The sequence below is a fragment of the Erithacus rubecula genome, assembly GCF_903797595.1.
Source record: "Erithacus rubecula genome assembly, chromosome: 4".
NCBI classification, from domain to species: Eukaryota; Metazoa; Chordata; class Aves; order Passeriformes; family Muscicapidae; genus Erithacus; species Erithacus rubecula.
Window position 1 is genome coordinate 20553317 of NC_136686.1, and position 17091 is coordinate 20570407.

The 17091-nt window shown below is 38.0% G+C and overlaps 1 protein-coding gene across 6 annotated transcripts in view; it reads right to left on the minus strand.

The window, feature by feature from the left end:
- OSBPL8 (oxysterol binding protein like 8) overlaps positions 1 to 17091 on the minus strand; it is a 52276-nt gene that overhangs the window by 24268 nt on the left and 10917 nt on the right. For all 6 annotated transcript variants that reach the window (XM_079304832.1, XM_079304830.1, XM_079304831.1 and 3 more), the window contains one exon: positions 1124 to 1194. In XM_079304832.1, coding sequence (XP_079160958.1) covers positions 1124 to 1194 — 71 coding nt within the window. The remainder of the gene's footprint in view (positions 1 to 1123; positions 1195 to 17091) is intronic.

Genomic DNA, 17091 nt, shown 5'->3' on the forward strand with positions numbered 1-17091 from the left:
AACTAGTAGTATTGGTCTCATCTTTAACAGACACAAAAAATGTAATAGCAAAGAACCCGAAGACTTCAGATTGTGTTAAGACCAGAACTAAGAAAAATAAATATAAGGAAGAAGAAAAACGACTTGGATAGTGAAAGATAAATGATTCTTGAGAGTCTGGAATAAATCCAAGTCAAAGGAGATCATAATAACTTGATTTCCAAGTCAAACTGATTTTGAGGTTTCTAGACCAATATAAATATTTTGATCACAAGAAAGCTGGATGGCAAAGTATACTTCCTTCATATCCCTGACAAGTGAGGCTCTAGAATGCAGTAAAGCAAAAATATACGAAGTTTGTGATTTCAAGTCACGTGTAAGACATCAACAGTTTGAAATGCTTAGCCACACACAAAACTGCAGCATCAGTTTTGCTGCTTATCCCACTGCAATTTAAATGACACCATTTAAGCCTGGAAATTCTGCTATAATCTTTAAGTCTCTTCGTTTTCCTTCAGCATCTTTGTAATATTTCTCTTTATGGCTCTGATACATCAAACACCACAGAAAAATTTGTGTCCAGACCTCAAGTGCAAACCCTGCCTCCAAGGGGTGTGGCTGCCTGTGCCCAGGACAGAGTGCTGTGGGAACAGCTGTGTGCAAAAGCAGCAATTTCCCCCTTTGCCCTGGGAGCTAGCTGTGCTCTAGACCAGGTTATAATTTTCCACAACCCACATCTGATACACCCCAACAATCTGTTTAAGTGTCTGTTACCACATTTGTCTCTTTAAAAGATAGTGGACATCCTAGCAGAAAATAGAAAACCACACAGCTGGGTAAATTAGAGCCTTTAAACTCTACAGCAAGGCAATTTAAAAATCTATGGCAAGGCAACATCCCACTCCAAGACAACAGCAAGAAGACTTTATATTTAAATTTCACTACTTTGAATCACAGATTTGGATATGATGTCATCCTAGGAACTATATTAATCTGTATTAAATCTTAATCTATAGCTGAATCTGAAGAGTAATCTTCAAGATTATCTATGACAAATGTTAAATACATTTGCCTTTAATTAAAAACGTGTAACTTTTTTTCACACCAACATTTTTAAGACAGGTTAGGAGGTTGTTTTCCTTACCTTGCTTTTTGACATAGAACATGCTGAATCGTCTTTACTTTGTAATGCATCGTCCTTCCCTTTGTCAAAACCTTAAAGAGAAAACAGTATTGTTGCAAATTACTTAAATTCATTAACAAAATGTATATGAACTAGCTTTTGAAATAAATTTGCCAACTTGTTTAGCATGAAAAGTACAAGTAAATCAGATTTTCACATAACGTATACATACCATCTGTCTTATCAGTTGAAAACAGCAGCTACTACCATATACACTAATTTAATACTTGCCACTAAGATGCAAGAACAGTCCACTGTATTTGGATAATGGTGCACCTGAACCAATAACCCAGTGAATTGCAAATATAATGTGTCAACTTTTGACCTTTTATTTTCGCATTCTCCCCTACTTGTATACATGCAGGTACAGAGAAGAGCACTAAATAAAGCCTTTTTTTGTTTGTTCATTTCTGTAGCCTTCTGTAGCTAGTGAATTGTTAAACACCAACAACATGAAAGCAAATCTGATCAAAATCATCAGTCAGGATTTTTTTGCAAGAAAATGGAAATCATTAGCCTTGAATTTATACTTTCAACTTGACACTGAAGAAGCATAACTACAAGGCTTTATATTAAAACAGTTGTCAGAATCCCATGTTTCTCTTCTGTGACAAACCCCACACTTTCCCGGTATCCAAAAAGCAAAGTAGTGTGCATGTGACAATGGAAAACAGGGACACAGCTGGTATGGGTGCTGCCACACAGCTGCTATGTGCCAGAGAACATACACTGAGAACCTGGTACCCTGTTGCAGAAAAACCACCTACTGTGCTTACGAGACACATCTCACACATTGATCCATTTTGTTTGAAAAGGGTGGTGGCAGCATAAAGCTTTTATGAACAGGAATAAATCAAACTGCACAATGCATTAATCCGAGTAAGTCAGCATGCCATCATTTACACACCCTGTGGAGAGGAGGCAGGTGAGACCATGAAGTCATGCATGGACCTCAGAACAGGCACAGAGGTGTCAAGAGCTGTGCCCATGAGAGGGCACTGCACCACCCATGGACACCAGCAGGACAGTGCACCCTTGGACACCACACCACATGTGGCACCAGCAGGGACACCCTGCACCCATGGACACCAGCAGGACAGTGCACCCTTGGACACCACACCACATGTGGCACCAGCAGGCACGCTGTACCCATGGATACCCCAGTGCTTTGGAGCACCCCTATAGTCCCAACTTGGAAACAGAAACTGGCATTCTGATCCCTGAAATGAGAAGACCTACCAGAGAAACTCCTTTATTTCACATTCTTTGAGGGAATGTGTGCATGTGAGGGGAAACTATGAGCTTTGAAAGAATTTTTAACTTCCTGTAGTAGTGTTGGGTAGTTTATCCATAGTAGGATTTTTTATTTTTTATTTTTTTGTTATTATTACCTTCAGCTTTGCACAACTTATAAAACCTAGAAACTCTAAGACAGAACTGATTCATTTGTCACAATTACGCATCCTGGGAAGATTCATGGAGTTGAAGGGGCATTAGGTTGATCTCCAGGTTACATGAGAAATCTCAAGATTCCTTTTTATTTTGGCCTGGTAATCAGTCTTTTGGGGACTTTTCTTCCTTTAAATTTGTTACCTTGTGCAGATATTAATTTTTAAGACCAGATTTTTAAAAATTATATACTGCACTAAAATATCTCATTTTACATTCACAGAAAGGAAACTCTACATGCCTTTACAAACAACTTTTGCACATCTTCATAGATGTCCTGGGCATAGTTCATTAAACCCTTCATTTTTAAATTCTTCCAACACACCTGCAATAGATTTATTCAGCTAATGAAAATCTATAATGTTGAAGATCATTTGACAACAGGGAAGAAATATCTTGACAGGTGGAAGATTTGTAGTACTAGGAAATCCACACACCAGAAGCCACATTTCCTATATAATACCAAATGCAAACGCACATTTTCTACAGCACTAGTTATCAGGCATGAAACAAAACAAAGGTTGTTTAAACCTCAGAGGCTACACTTGCCTAAGTTCACTGAGAAGTTATGGGATTTGATGCCAAACTTAGGCAATCAAATACACACCAGAACCATAGCAGAGGCTTCCTCCTTATCCAGTGCCCAAATGAAATTCCTCAAAAGGAATCAAATCCCACTGAGAATGCAATGCAAGCATTTTCTAATGACCTTCCTTCCCACTTTTGCTTATTTAATGGCACATGTAGAAGTCTTACTGAGGGAAAATCAGCAAGGAAGTGCCAAGTCAGGATTGTTCTTACAGATGAGAAGCTATAATTTCAAGCTTGCTTTCTAAAGCACAACAATTTTAAGGACTTTATACACTCTTATCCAACAAATACACATTTTTTATTTTCACAAGCAATCTTTGCATCAGTATCACCAAGAAGAAATGAAAGCAGAAAGAACTATTCCATTCCAGAGAACTGGACCAAAGTTCAGTTCAAAATTCAAGAAATTAATTTCTGTGAATTTCACCTCCTTGCTTTCAGTGCCCTGAGCTGGAGAGGTGTGTGTGCCAGCTGACTGATATACTTATCCACACAGGGACTGTTGCCCTCCTCACCCACAGCATAGAAAAGGGCTTTCTCAGGGGCTCATTAGCAAATCCAAGTCAGGGTGCTGCACCTCCTGGAACACCTTGCACTGCCCTGTCTCAGTGTGTGAGGAAGCCCAGCCATCCCCCAGCATCCTACTGGTGACCTCTCTCTGTGTAGAGGGACAAGCTCACAATACAGACAGCTGTCTGGAGCAGAGACTGACAGAGCACAAGAGGTTAGATGTAGGGTATAATAAAAATAAAGTGTTTCAAGTTTTTCAATATTTATCAGCAGTGGTTTTGGGCTTAATATTTTAGCTTTCTTGTTCTTTCCACCTTGTAAGTCAATCAGCAGCTCTTTAATAAAATAACCTGAGCCCACATTTCACAATGTAGAAATTCGTGTTGAACACAGTCCCTTTCTGTAACTTCCTCTCTATTGAATCCTTTGAATTTATGCATCATTTTCTATCTACAATCCTGAAAGCAATATTTAGAGTTAGGAGCACCACTACTGTACTCTCTGAAGCAGTTCTGAGCATCACTGATGGCGTTCAATGCAACACTATATCTTAACAGACCTTCTCCCAGTGTGACCTTCCTTATCTTAACAGCACAGGTGCCATGGGCTCTGAAAGCTGATCCCAATGCCACAGCAGTCAGCCATAGTTCATGGTATGACCTCAGAAGCCAAGGGAAACTGTTCATTAGTGAATTCCTACTGTGAGCATTCAGCATGTTATTCCAAAATTTGCAAGTTCTTCCAAAAAATGCAGAAAATCTGCATTAAAACTCATTAGGAGGTTTCAGAGAGATTTAAGAGCCTGACAGAGGAACCAGAACCCTTACATACAAGAGGTTGATGAAACAAAATCAAACAGTGCTGCTTTAGAGATTGAGACAGGGTATGAAGTCAATATCCTCCCCCCCGCCAAAAAAAATCTTCAAAACACTGTTGTTGACAAAAACCAAGGGTATCTACAATGCAAAATTAAAGACTATTTAGGATAAGCACTGTGGCAGGGTACAAAAAAAATCTAAGTAATAGATTTTGATTTTCAAGCATAACATACACTTTTTGAAGTTGCACCCGCAGTCTGTCCCTTTAGTCAATTTTGAAGAAAGAGAAAAACCAAAACCAACCACATAACTCTTACATCTCGAATACTGGTTTTGTGCCTCTCAATAAATGCCATCTGCAATTATGATTCATGAAAAAAATACATCAGAAAATAAGCATGTTACTTTTTAATGCCAGATCTATTTTATCCATAAAAGAAATAATTACTATCCACTGGAGGCTCTTTTTCAAACATACAGAAAAAACAGTAAAAAAGCCATGCAATGCCTGAAAAGATCACAAATAGCAATCCAAGCAACAATATTACTAACTTCCAAGTGAAAAGAAAGGAACAGCCTGATTTGATTACTGGTGTGCAAGTACAGTTTTGAGGAACAAATAATTGAGCTGGAAAATGCTTCTGGATGAACTATGAGGGAATTATCAACACTGGTGCTATATAATAAACACATCAGAAAAAAAAGGAAAAATCTTTTCAAAGAATTGAACACAGGGAACCATAATCTTTTTAACTAACTTTCAAAAGCTTATTGACAACCAGATTTAAGAGTACAATCCCATATTAACTAATTCAGATTCCTCCAGGGAGTTCAAAAGCAAAGTGATCAGAAAAGTAAGCAAAATCCTTTTATATATTTTCTTACAGTAGTGTTTTCTTTTGTAAGTACCATATAAAATTAAAAAAAACAAACAAACAAACCAAAGATTGTCATCACTGTAATTATACATTAATATATTTAAAACAATTACTCTTTGCTTAAACCAATCTGAAAGAGTACATAAAGAAAGTTCATTAAGCATGTTAGGAATGTTGAAATTCTTCAGAGATAAATGGAAGATTCCAAAAGACAAAGCATTTTTTAAATCTTCGTACATACTTGAATTCGTTCATTAAAACCTGCTTTCCATTTGTTCTGCATTTTAATAGTCATTCATTGTTTATGAACAGTGATCAGCTTTAATTGCAGAACTCTGTACAGAAAGGAAGCGAATACAAAATGAGACCCCTTTTTACCCCCCACTAATTACCAGACTACTCATATTTATTTTAAAGTTATGAAGCACCTGTCTAGTTGCCAACCCCATGCTTTCAAGCTTTGAGATCTTTTATTTCGTAAGCAGCTTGAATAAAACTCAGTATTAGAGTCTAGGTAGAAGGCTAATGATTTCCTGAAACAGAGTGAAAGGAAACATTCCAGGATAAAACAAGTTTATTAAACATGGTGTCTGCAAACTCCCACATGCTCTGCACCCAACTCTGCTCCAAGGTTTCAGAACCAGGATTTAAAAATTCAGTGAGCCACACAACAGAAAGTGAGAACTATTTTATTCCCCCTTTCCTTCCCCCCCAGCACCCTGGCCCTGTGGGACTACACAAGACAAATCACACATCCAGAGCAATTCTGGAAAGAATGCATGATTTGTACTACGTCCCTCTTCAGGAATGGGTGACCTTGTAACACATTTTCAAGCACTGAGGCTTTCTGAAATAAATGGCTGAAATTCAGGTACCTACGTCAGCAGTGCACATTATGAACAATAACATGCAATGATCTACAAATTCATTTCAATATTTCAGTACTGATTTTCAGGGAACAACAAATCTGAGCTAAAGGAGATTAAAGGCTTTTCAGGGGTTTCAAGTCGTCAAAATCTTGCACTACAGAATTTAGCAAGGCTATGTTTTTAGCTCTCATTTTCTATCTTGTCATTTTATGTCAGACCCTTGATGACCAGCCTGCAGATTTTCCAGTAGTTACAGTTAAACGAAAACCTTCTGTTGTACCTTACAATTTTAAAGCAGAGCTATTATGTGTGTGGTGGGGGGGAGGTGGAGGGGAGCCAGTGGAAAGTACAAGAGAGGAAGGCATTTATAAACCACATCACAGAACCTCAGTCCTAAAAGCCCAAACAACCAAAACAAACATTCCAGTCAGTCTGAAATACAACAGTGCATTTTCAAGTGAGATTTGTGGCAGTGTAAAAGCTAACTTACAGTTCCCCTGTCTGCAAATCCTGCCACTACAAAGAGCTGTTATCTAAATGCGTACAAACGATATTTTTTCTGATTTCTACCGACATCTCAGTACATTACCTTCACTCAAGTGTGAAAATCTGAGGTGGGTATTATATTCTTTTCCGTACATTTTAAGAAACCAAGACCAACACAAACCTGGTAGAGCAGGAGAGAGCTCGTTATAGCCGCCAAACGAAGCATTCCGGACGAGCTTCCGGCCATCGGCTCTTGGGGAAAACACCGACGAAATCCCAGCACATGAAGAAAACCTACGCCGCGCTGGACCTTCTTCCTTCATGAGTTAAGGTGTTTGTGTAAGGATTATGTTCTCTCTGAAAGCTGGTTAGCATAAGCTGCTTGGAGCAAGAGTGTTGCAGTAGCAGCCTTTTACCTCACATTCTGATGAGTAAGACACAAAAGCAGAAAAAAAAAAAAAAAAAGAAACAAACGAAGGGCGCACATGAAAAATGCAGTGAAGAGACAGAGGCTGCCAAATCAGCAGCAAGCCAAGCAACACTATACTCCTCTATCAAAGCCCTTAGGATGCTTAAAGTGGAATGGCTTTGCTTCAGCTCCTTTTTTCTATGAAACACACCACATCTCATTTTTTACCTCTCAGTTTTGCTCCTACTCATTTCTAAGCACACAAAAATGGTATTTCTATTTTAAGGATTCCTTAAATCAAATTCCTGTTAGTCTTTCAAGCTCCAAATGTATACTGCACAAAGGACAACTCATGAGCTACGTGGCTTCCCTGTTTGATATTGTGGTATGCTATGTGAATCTGAAAAGGGAGTCAATCGTTTGCATTACGCTGCCAAGTTGAACTTTCCTGTTCAGGCACTCACCTAACTAATTTTTATCAACTGACTGCCATGGCCTCTACATCTTCATTTCTTATTTTTCTTTAAAACTTTAAAAGGTGAGGCAATTGCTCTTTCTTCTTAAAATTCTCCCATATTTCTATATACAAACCAGCCTGACTCATGGAAGAGCTGCCCTAAATAACCTCAACAAAAAAATGGCTTTTTATTATTAATGCCTCAAATATTTTATTCAATGAATAAAACAGTTAAATGGGCCAGCGTAAATTTTAAACGTAATAAATATTCCGGTAAACTGTGTTTCAAGACTAGAGATCCAAACTCCTCCTGCTGGCAGCTACCAGAATAAAGCCAAATAATCTCTCCCTAACCATCTTCATCCACTGATCATCACATCAGTAGCCTCTTTGCCAGAAGGACTAGTGTGCACAGCCACTCTCTTGCAAATGTGGACCTTCCTTCCCATTTGCTGTTTCTCTGCTGGTCCCATTTTCCCCATCAAACCTTCCTGCTGACAAAACAGGTTTTGAAATCTTCTCTACTAAAAACCAGGACAACAGGGCATCAAGAATTGCCTTGAAAATAAGAACTTGAGTTCTTACCTTGCTTCATACTAGAGGCCTCCTTTTCTTAAAAAGTGAATCATATGCCATAAATTAAATCAATAGTAGCATGAATGTGATTAATCCTCAAATAATACTGTTTATTCCATCTCCTTATAAAAAGAACTGTAGCTAACTTCCCGATATATAACAAGGTAAAAAGATGTACCAGAAAAAAACAAAGATAAGGCATGGACAGCCATCAAGAGAAACCATTACATGCTATATGAAAAACACAATTCACTTAAGCACAGGGAGTAGGAAAAACTGGATAAGCATCATGTATTCAGACTTGTCTCCATTTATCCAATCCTGTGCCTCTTTCTTTAGCTGAAACAGTCCTTGTCCAGATGTCCCAAAAGGAACAGAAAAAGCAGCTAAAAAACTAAAGGAGTGGAGGGGCAGGGCAATGAGGAGTAAATGCAAGGAGGAAGAACTACCTTTTTCTCCTATTTAGTTTGTTTGCGTTGTTTTGTTTTGTTTGTTTTAATAAACACAGCTCCATATCACCTCTTCAAATCTGTCTTAACTACAAAGCAGCAAATGCCTTGGTCCAAATCTATTCAGAATAAGCATTTTCTTTTTCCTAATTAAAATCAAGAAAAGCTGCAGTGGAACTCCCCTTACACACAGAAGGAACTGTATCCTCTCATTACAGACCTACCTTGCCCAGTTAATGGAGCTGTTATCTCCCCTTTCAAAGTCAGGGCTGTGACCCTGCCCAGAACACTCTGCTGGCACTGGTATCCAGAATTTCCATGTCTCTCTCCTACTGGAATGGCTGGGTCACACAGACTAAAGGGAGGGGAGGCTCCCTCATCAGACACCTGCACACACTTGGTCTGCACCTGCCTGCAGCTGCTGGCCCTACCTGCCAGCCCACCAGCTTGTTTCACAGTTGGGTCTTCTCTGCCACCTTATGTTCACATTACCCCTGTATTCCCAGGGGTTTTGGGAAACAACATAAGCCTGAAAGCCTTTCACTTACTTCTCTCCATGCCCTCTCAGGTCCCTTGACACTGCTCATGTAGTCAAACTGTAAACAGGAAGAGATTAAAATACCTCTTTCTCCTTCCTATGCCCTTTTCTCCATTTAGAACTGAAACTGAACTCATTTGGTAGATAAAATTAAGAATTTCAATATGGATAATATTACATTTCCCCTCTCTGATGCTCTCTCCAGTCAAGGAAGCTGTTATCCAGGTATTCTAAGCACCTTCTGCTTTAACTCAACAGCAACACAGGAGAGGCAGGCTCCGAGCCTTTTACCAAAACATTACTCTGTCACACCACTGCAACAGAGGAAGAAAAGAAAAAAATCTAATTTAAGCTTCCTCTTTCATCTCCTCATCCCTTCCCCCACCAAAGACCAAAAAATCCCATAAATCCTTTTTCTTCTTCTCTCCTTCCTGAAAATAAATTCAGACAGAATAGGTCCATCTACTGATGAAATAGACTTTGTGATCTTAGACTAACATCCCAGGCAGCTTTCTATCCTTCTGGTATTAGTTTTGAGTGCTTTAAGAATTTATATGCATAAAAAATGCATTCTCATACACAGCTAAGAAGCTTACACAGTTTCAGATACTCACAAATAGAACTACAGCCAAGTTCAACTGCATAAATCAGACATGGCAGAAAAGCCTGCATAAATAGGGAAGTATCTGCACTTTAGCTTAAAGGCATCAGGTGTGTGACACAGTGTATCTGTAAATGAATATATAAGTTTTTTTCATAAAAAAAATTTAAGTCACAATATGAAGCACTAGACCAAGTATACCACTGAAACAGAAAAATATTTTCCTAGTTTCTTTGTTTTATAGAACACCCATATCAGTAGGAAGACAAAAATCCCAACATGACTGAAATATTTAGCTCATGTATCTCAGAGCAGGAGGGTGGGGGGGGAGCATCAGGGGAAGAATCCATACTCAATCAATCTCTTTAGAGGAGGAAAACTTATTTAATGTATATATTTTTCTAAAGGACAGAACATATTTCTCACATCAGGGCTTCTTCAATAGTAAATGCTGGCAGAAAAAGCAATCCTAATCCCGTGCTTAAGACATTCCTCCAGGATATTACCTGGAGCAAAATGTAAAATCTCAGTCTATCAAACAAAGTCAAATAGAAGATATGTGAAGTTCTGACAATTTGAGAACACTTTTGACAAAGTCTGGTTTTAGTTTTAAAACATTTCTCCAATGGAAAAATATTTACAGATGAAAAAACCCACAATCTTAACAAAAAAGACCTCTCTAAATTGTAAAGGCATGAATTCAATGAAACTGAACTCAAAGCAAATCTATCTGGACTACCCAAATGAGAAATTTTCAGTATAATGATCATTTTTATAGAGATTTTACAAGTTTAGAATAACTAGCACATTCTACAAAGTGATACTGATGCAGTAATACAGCTAAGACTGTCTAGTGATGCAAAGTTTAAAAAAAAAATAAATAAAATCCCTTTCTCCTTACAGATATCCAAGGAAAAGCCAAAATCTTTTTAAAACCAAACTCTGAAAGCTAGAGAAAAAAGAAAGAGAAAGGAAAGCCTGGTGTAGTAGAGGAAGGCAGGAGCTTTTTAGAGTTGCCCTACAATTGACAGTAATTTGCCCTGACATTTCAACATTACTACCTTTTCCAGAAGAATTCTCCCCCCAGTCCATGAAAAGGTCATAAATAATTCTCTACATGTAGTATAAGCACACTCTTTCTGCAGGATGCAGAAAACAGAAAAAGAAAACAGGTAGACTATCATATCTACGGAGGTTTCATCCAACACCTGATTTTCAAGTGTGGATTTGAAGTAAAAAGGGTATTAAATATTTACTTGCCTTCAGCACTGATATTTGATTCAGAAAAAAAATTATACCTAAACCATGAGGTTACAAGTTGGAGAGTAGTTGAGAGAAGCAAATTTCTTTCCCCAAATACTCTTCTGTTCTCTGGTATTTCCAAGTCCAGTGCAGTTTAGCTGAGAAGTAATTCCAGAGGCAAGCCTGAGAGTGGTGATGAATGACCACCAAGGCTTCCCAGGCACTGCTGGCAGCTGCACTTGGCTGCACCTCCTCACTTGCTAACAGCCTGCTCAGCTCCTCCCATATGGAGTAAATAGCTTTGCTCACTGCTCAGGTTTCAACATTGTCATCTCAACCCTTATGAAATTCTCAAAGTCACGGCTCAGGTTCAAGCAGGCCAGTCCTGCAGAGAGCATCATGAAGAAAGAGAACTTGCTTGAGATGTTTCACAGCACTCAGCCCTGCTGTGCCTTTTAAACCCAGGACCACACTTTCATAAAGCTATAACCCACACAGCAAGCAGTACATGCAATTTACCCAAGCCACAAACACTGGGTGGAGCAGCATTTCTGAAATGGCAATAAGCACAATGACTTGCAGCAAGGAATGTGGCAGAGTACTCATGACAGTAAGAAGGCAGCATGTCAGGATAATGTACTCAGGGGACCAGCAACACACAGCAGAACTTAAAACATTTTACAAGAAACTCAGTTTTATAACACAGCCTAAAATCAGATTACTTAGGGCACAAGCTCCTTTGTCCTACTGTGACCAGAGCCTCACTCACATTCCATTTAAGACAAGCATCACTAAAGCTACTCCAAATAAGTTACATGGTTTTGTGGAATTGGGGCTTCACTTCCATACTCTGCTGGAAAACTGAAAAGTGACCAGCCATGACCCCAGGCTCAAGACCCTGCAATAGGACAACAGGCATTAATCCAATGCCACCTAAAGATCAACCAGTGCCTGCAACTCCCACACACTGTTAATTACAAAATACTTACTCATCATCAAAAGCAAGGCAAGACAAATTAAAATACATCCTAATAAAACAAGAAAGACTAAGAGTCTTCCGGGCATGAAAGCTTGCAAGGTTTTAGAAAGAATTCTTACGTGACAGAAGAAAGCAAAAGTGTTACTATTTTTCTAAGACATTAAATGCATTTACTCTGCAGAGAAGATGCCTCACTTCAGAAGCAACAATTACTGTTAATATCGAAGTATTAAGAAAAAAAGCTTAGTCATGGAAGTAATTTCATGCAACTTCCTGTTTTCCTTCACTATATCTGTTCTTTGAATACAGAAGCTAAAGAATTGCTAAATAACTTACTATCTTGACACAGTAAGAACAATTTATTACTAAGGATGTCTTGCCTTGTTACTTCACTTAAACTTCCCATCAGTCTGTCTCACTGCTAAAGAAGAAATTGTTAAAGGTCTGCTTGAGGCTTTGGAAAAAAAAATAACAGTACTAACTGTCATTTAAGCAGTGATCAGCTCCCAGTGGAGTTACAGCCTGTCCTGTGCTCAATGCATCCATCTTCTGTAATTAGAGTAAGTGGGATTTCCCTCTCCAGCTCCAAGGCAGTTCCCCTCTGCTGTGGCTCCAGTCTCATGCATCCAAATGAAAGATCAGGCTCTTGTGACCTCCTGGAAGAAATGTGCCCACAGCCAAGTGCCCATCTCAGGTAGAGCTGCTAATACTGTGAAAGGCTTTGAGTTCCCTGTCACAGGGCTGCATCTTTCCTTCTGTTGGTCCACAGTAATGTGTCTTCCACTTGACAGCTGGTTAAGAGGAGAAGCATTGCTGTATTCCCAGGGTTTCTTGCACACTGACCACCAGGAACAAGGATGACTAGTCAGGAGTTCCAAGACCTTTGTTACTGCCCAGTGTAACAAACTGTACTCCTGCGGTCAGCTGAGACAAACAACTGAAACAAATGTGGGTTTTTTTAAAGCTTCAAGTTGCACATGTTAACAACAAATCAGCTTTAACTTTCTTAGTTGCCTCGGGTACACAGTCAGTAACATCCAGGTTTGGTATTTTCTGGGATGTTAAAGCTCCAAATGCATCTCATCCCTTCAACAGCTAATATCTGTTCTTTAGGATATACTGCTTGAAAATGCCTATTCTTCCACCTTTTCTCACACACAAAAATAGTTAAATTCCTATTTTCTCAAAAAAATGCAGCATCCTGTGGATTAAAATCCTAGCACTAGCACATCCTTTAAATGTTTCTTCAGGAGCTGTTTAAAGTACAAGCTTAGTACAGCTAAAAATGCCCTCACTCTTCCCCAAAATCACCTTCACTTCCTTCCAATTCATGGTGATCATCATCATCACAGGCAGACATGGGATTTTGTTTCCCCTGTCAGCCCTCCTCCCTCCACTCCTGTTTCTCAGTCACGTAACACAATATGTTTTTAATCACATTGCAAATTGAATTAACATCTACTACTGCTCTGCTGGAAAAGAAAGGCAGATCCTGTTTCTTATCTCCTGTTGGGCTCCTCCTGGGCACACATATCCCACAAGGACACACTTACATTTTCACCTCATCCACATCTCACTGATGTTTTAAGTAAAGACAGGAAAAATACAAAAAAGTCTGACATTTTCAAGCATTGTATTACAGAACTTTTAATAATACTGTCTTTAACTAGATTCCTCTATTCACCGCAAATATTGCTATTTAAGCATCTATGCTGCCTTCATAAAAAGTTTGAAATATGTTTTAAGAAAATATTGGTACGTTAAAAAAACTATTAATCCTTTATAAGGAGACTGCTGACTTTTGTCATAAATTTTATGTGATCACTATTTATGCATTAATTCATTTTATGGAAGAAATAAATGCCCAAATTAATAAGATTTACAAGAATTCCATTTACCAAGGATATTTTGACATAAATAGATGACATCAGCAAGCAGAGTTCTGCTCTACAACTTTTGAACATGCAGTCTTTTACTTGGTATATTTAATGTTAATTTTTAAACTGCAATAAAATAATTTTGTCAATTACTCCTTTTGGTCACACTTCTGCTAGGTTAAAAAAGGAAACATTCCAAAACTAAGATCAACAGAAGTTTAGCTGTTTGTTCATTAATAGTTAATAACATTTTTAACCACTGCATGCAAACACAGAAAATGAGCTAAATTAGCATCATACTATTTGTGTGTCAGCTGCTGGAACTGAAAGATGATTTAGCAGCACTAACATGTGTATGCACTACACTGTAAAAATATGGTCTTGGTGAGTTGGCAAGGCCATGCTGCCCACTAGAGCCTAAAGACACACCATCCCACAAACATAAGTAAAGCTTCACAGATAAAGCTAACTCCCAAGGTCATTAAAGTTTCCATCAAAAGGCTACTGAATTATTTAGGTCCTATTCCAAGTCTGACAAGTCTAAATAAAATATTGAGGAAAAAACCCCCCCAGTATAATCATTTAGTATGTTCAAGACACATTAGTTGTAGCATTATGACCAGGATGAGGCTGTTCTGATGCTCTCATTAACTACTTGATGGGCAAGGCAGGAATAATGTAAAGCCACAAAAATTAAAATCAAAAGCTCATTTCAGAATCAATGCTATATATGGTCAACTTAGTTCAGCCACTAAAATTCTAAACTTTCTACAGAAACAAGTTAATCATACAGGAGAAATTTCCACCATCTCTTTTTTTTTGAACAGTACATTTCCATCAAGTAACCTTGCTAAAGTTTCCCATGGAAGTGAGTGTGATCTCCACACCTGTACATGGCAGTCTGCAGCCTCCCAGGTAAGCTACTTCAGCCTCAGAATAAAGGCCAGCATAACATAAGGATTTAAAAAATATTTTGTAAAACAGTGCAAAGATTATATAGAACAGAGACATATTAAATAGACTTTTTCTGAACAATCACTAAACATTGCTGCAAGATCAAACATTACTCTACATTTATAAAACAAATCTGTATTGGACTCCATCTCTGTCTCAGACAACATACCAAGCTCCATCTCACAAGAATGACAGGAGTGAGGGAGGAGGAAGACATGTCTTAAACTAAGAAACCAAGTACAGGAAAATAAATGCTTTCTGAAATCCAGAGCTGTGATCAGAAATGAAAACAGTATTTATACACAGCAGCACCTAAAAGGATAAAATACATAACATTTACAACTTTACACTGATGTATTACATGGTTCTCTCTTTGTTCCAAATAGGAAGTTAGTGGCTTTCAACTGATGTTAAATGTTTACCTCCCTTGCATGAACACTGATGTAGTTTTAACCATATTTTTAATACATGTCATTAGGACCTTACTTAAAACACAAGCAGATGACACAAATTTAACTTGTTTCAGTAGATTTTCCAAAACATGTTCACTGCTTGTCCCCAGACAGCTGCTAGACAGCCACCATGGTGGGTGTCCACGCTAACACCAAAGTTAGTGCTGGTTGTTCCAGAGACTGTCCCATCACAGGCGTTGTTTCATTCCTGGTTTTGAGGTACAAGTTCTGTGCCAAAGTGGCCTTGCAACACAGGTGCTTCTTATTCAGGCAGCAGGAAACAACCTAGGTAAAAGTGGCCACATAGCATTGTACAACATCCAACTGCCCAGCAGCAAAAGCTAAGTACCTGTGCCACAGCTCTCCCTTATATATATTTAATCAGTTCTTTGTAGATGGCATCATACATTTTTCTGTTTTGACTTTCTGTTATTCTGTGCTTAACATGATATTGAATTCTTTATTTACATTACTCATCTCCTAAGGATGACTTCAGATGTCAGTGACAAAGTATTTATATTTAGTTCTTTGTGAATGTTTTCAAATTCTCCATCTAAACATTTCCTATCTCATTATACTGCACCACAGGCACATTGGATTTCAGTTACAACAGTCAGCCTCAAGTACTCCATCACATCAAGCTCTGTTCTAATTCACATTTTTCAGGCTTCCACTACATCTGTTCTCCAATGTAATAAGCTCACATTTTCACCAGCACTGTAATTTTCCCATAGGAATAACTACCATCGAATATTTACCTGATTTTTAAACCACAAAACTCAAACTCCAAATCATAAACTCTATAAAATTCACCTCTCAAGCTGTAGATAGTAATTGTGGGTGCTGAAGTCTAGCCCACATTGTACCATTTCTCTACTAAAATCAAATGCAAGCCAAATTTCTTGTTTCATGGAAGTTCAGCATTATACCTAGTAGTGCTCCTGGAAAACTAAGTCAGTGATGACTGATGCTAAAAAAGGCACTAATACATTTAACTGGCTTAAATTCACTTAGAGAAGCCTTGAAATATTGAGAAGAAAAAAAAAAACTGGAGAGAAAACTAAATATCTGCAAGGTGCTTGACACAGTACAATCAAGTCTTAGTGCTTTTCAAGCCCATTTAATGATTTTTCCTATGAGCCCTGAAAAAACCCAACAGTTTGACTTTATAAATTAGTGGGAACATCAATACTAAAAGGAAGAATTTATTAGAATATTCAAATACACTTGCATAACTCCAGCATTTTTCTAGTAAAGGATATAACAGTACAGTACAGAAAAAAAATAACCAAAATTCTTTCAACATAATAAAAATTACAAACAAGTTATATTTATATTACACTGGAAATATTTTCAGACTAAACTTGACACAAGCCAGAGGACATCAAGTGCTGTTCCAGTGAGATAACACCATGAATTAGACAATATATCCAAGCTAGCTATGCTATACCAAAAATACCACCATAATAACTTTAAAAGACACTAAAATACTATCAGATTCAGCAGAGCAATAAGTGTCTTTGTTTCAAAGTGTTTTTCTTGTCTAGTAGACCTGAATGGGAAAACTGGAAAAGAATTCAAAGTTACCTAAGACACTGCCTTTATTGCTCTGAAACACTGGTATCATTACTTTGACAAAGCAAGCTATAAGCAGGGAAATTCATACCAAAACCATTTAAAAAGACAGGACCATGTCAGGAACACTACTCATAACAAAAACTAAAGGAAGCATGAATGACTAGTATGGCTGTCAACAGTAAAAGGGTAGAGAATATTAATTTTAGAAGCCTGAAG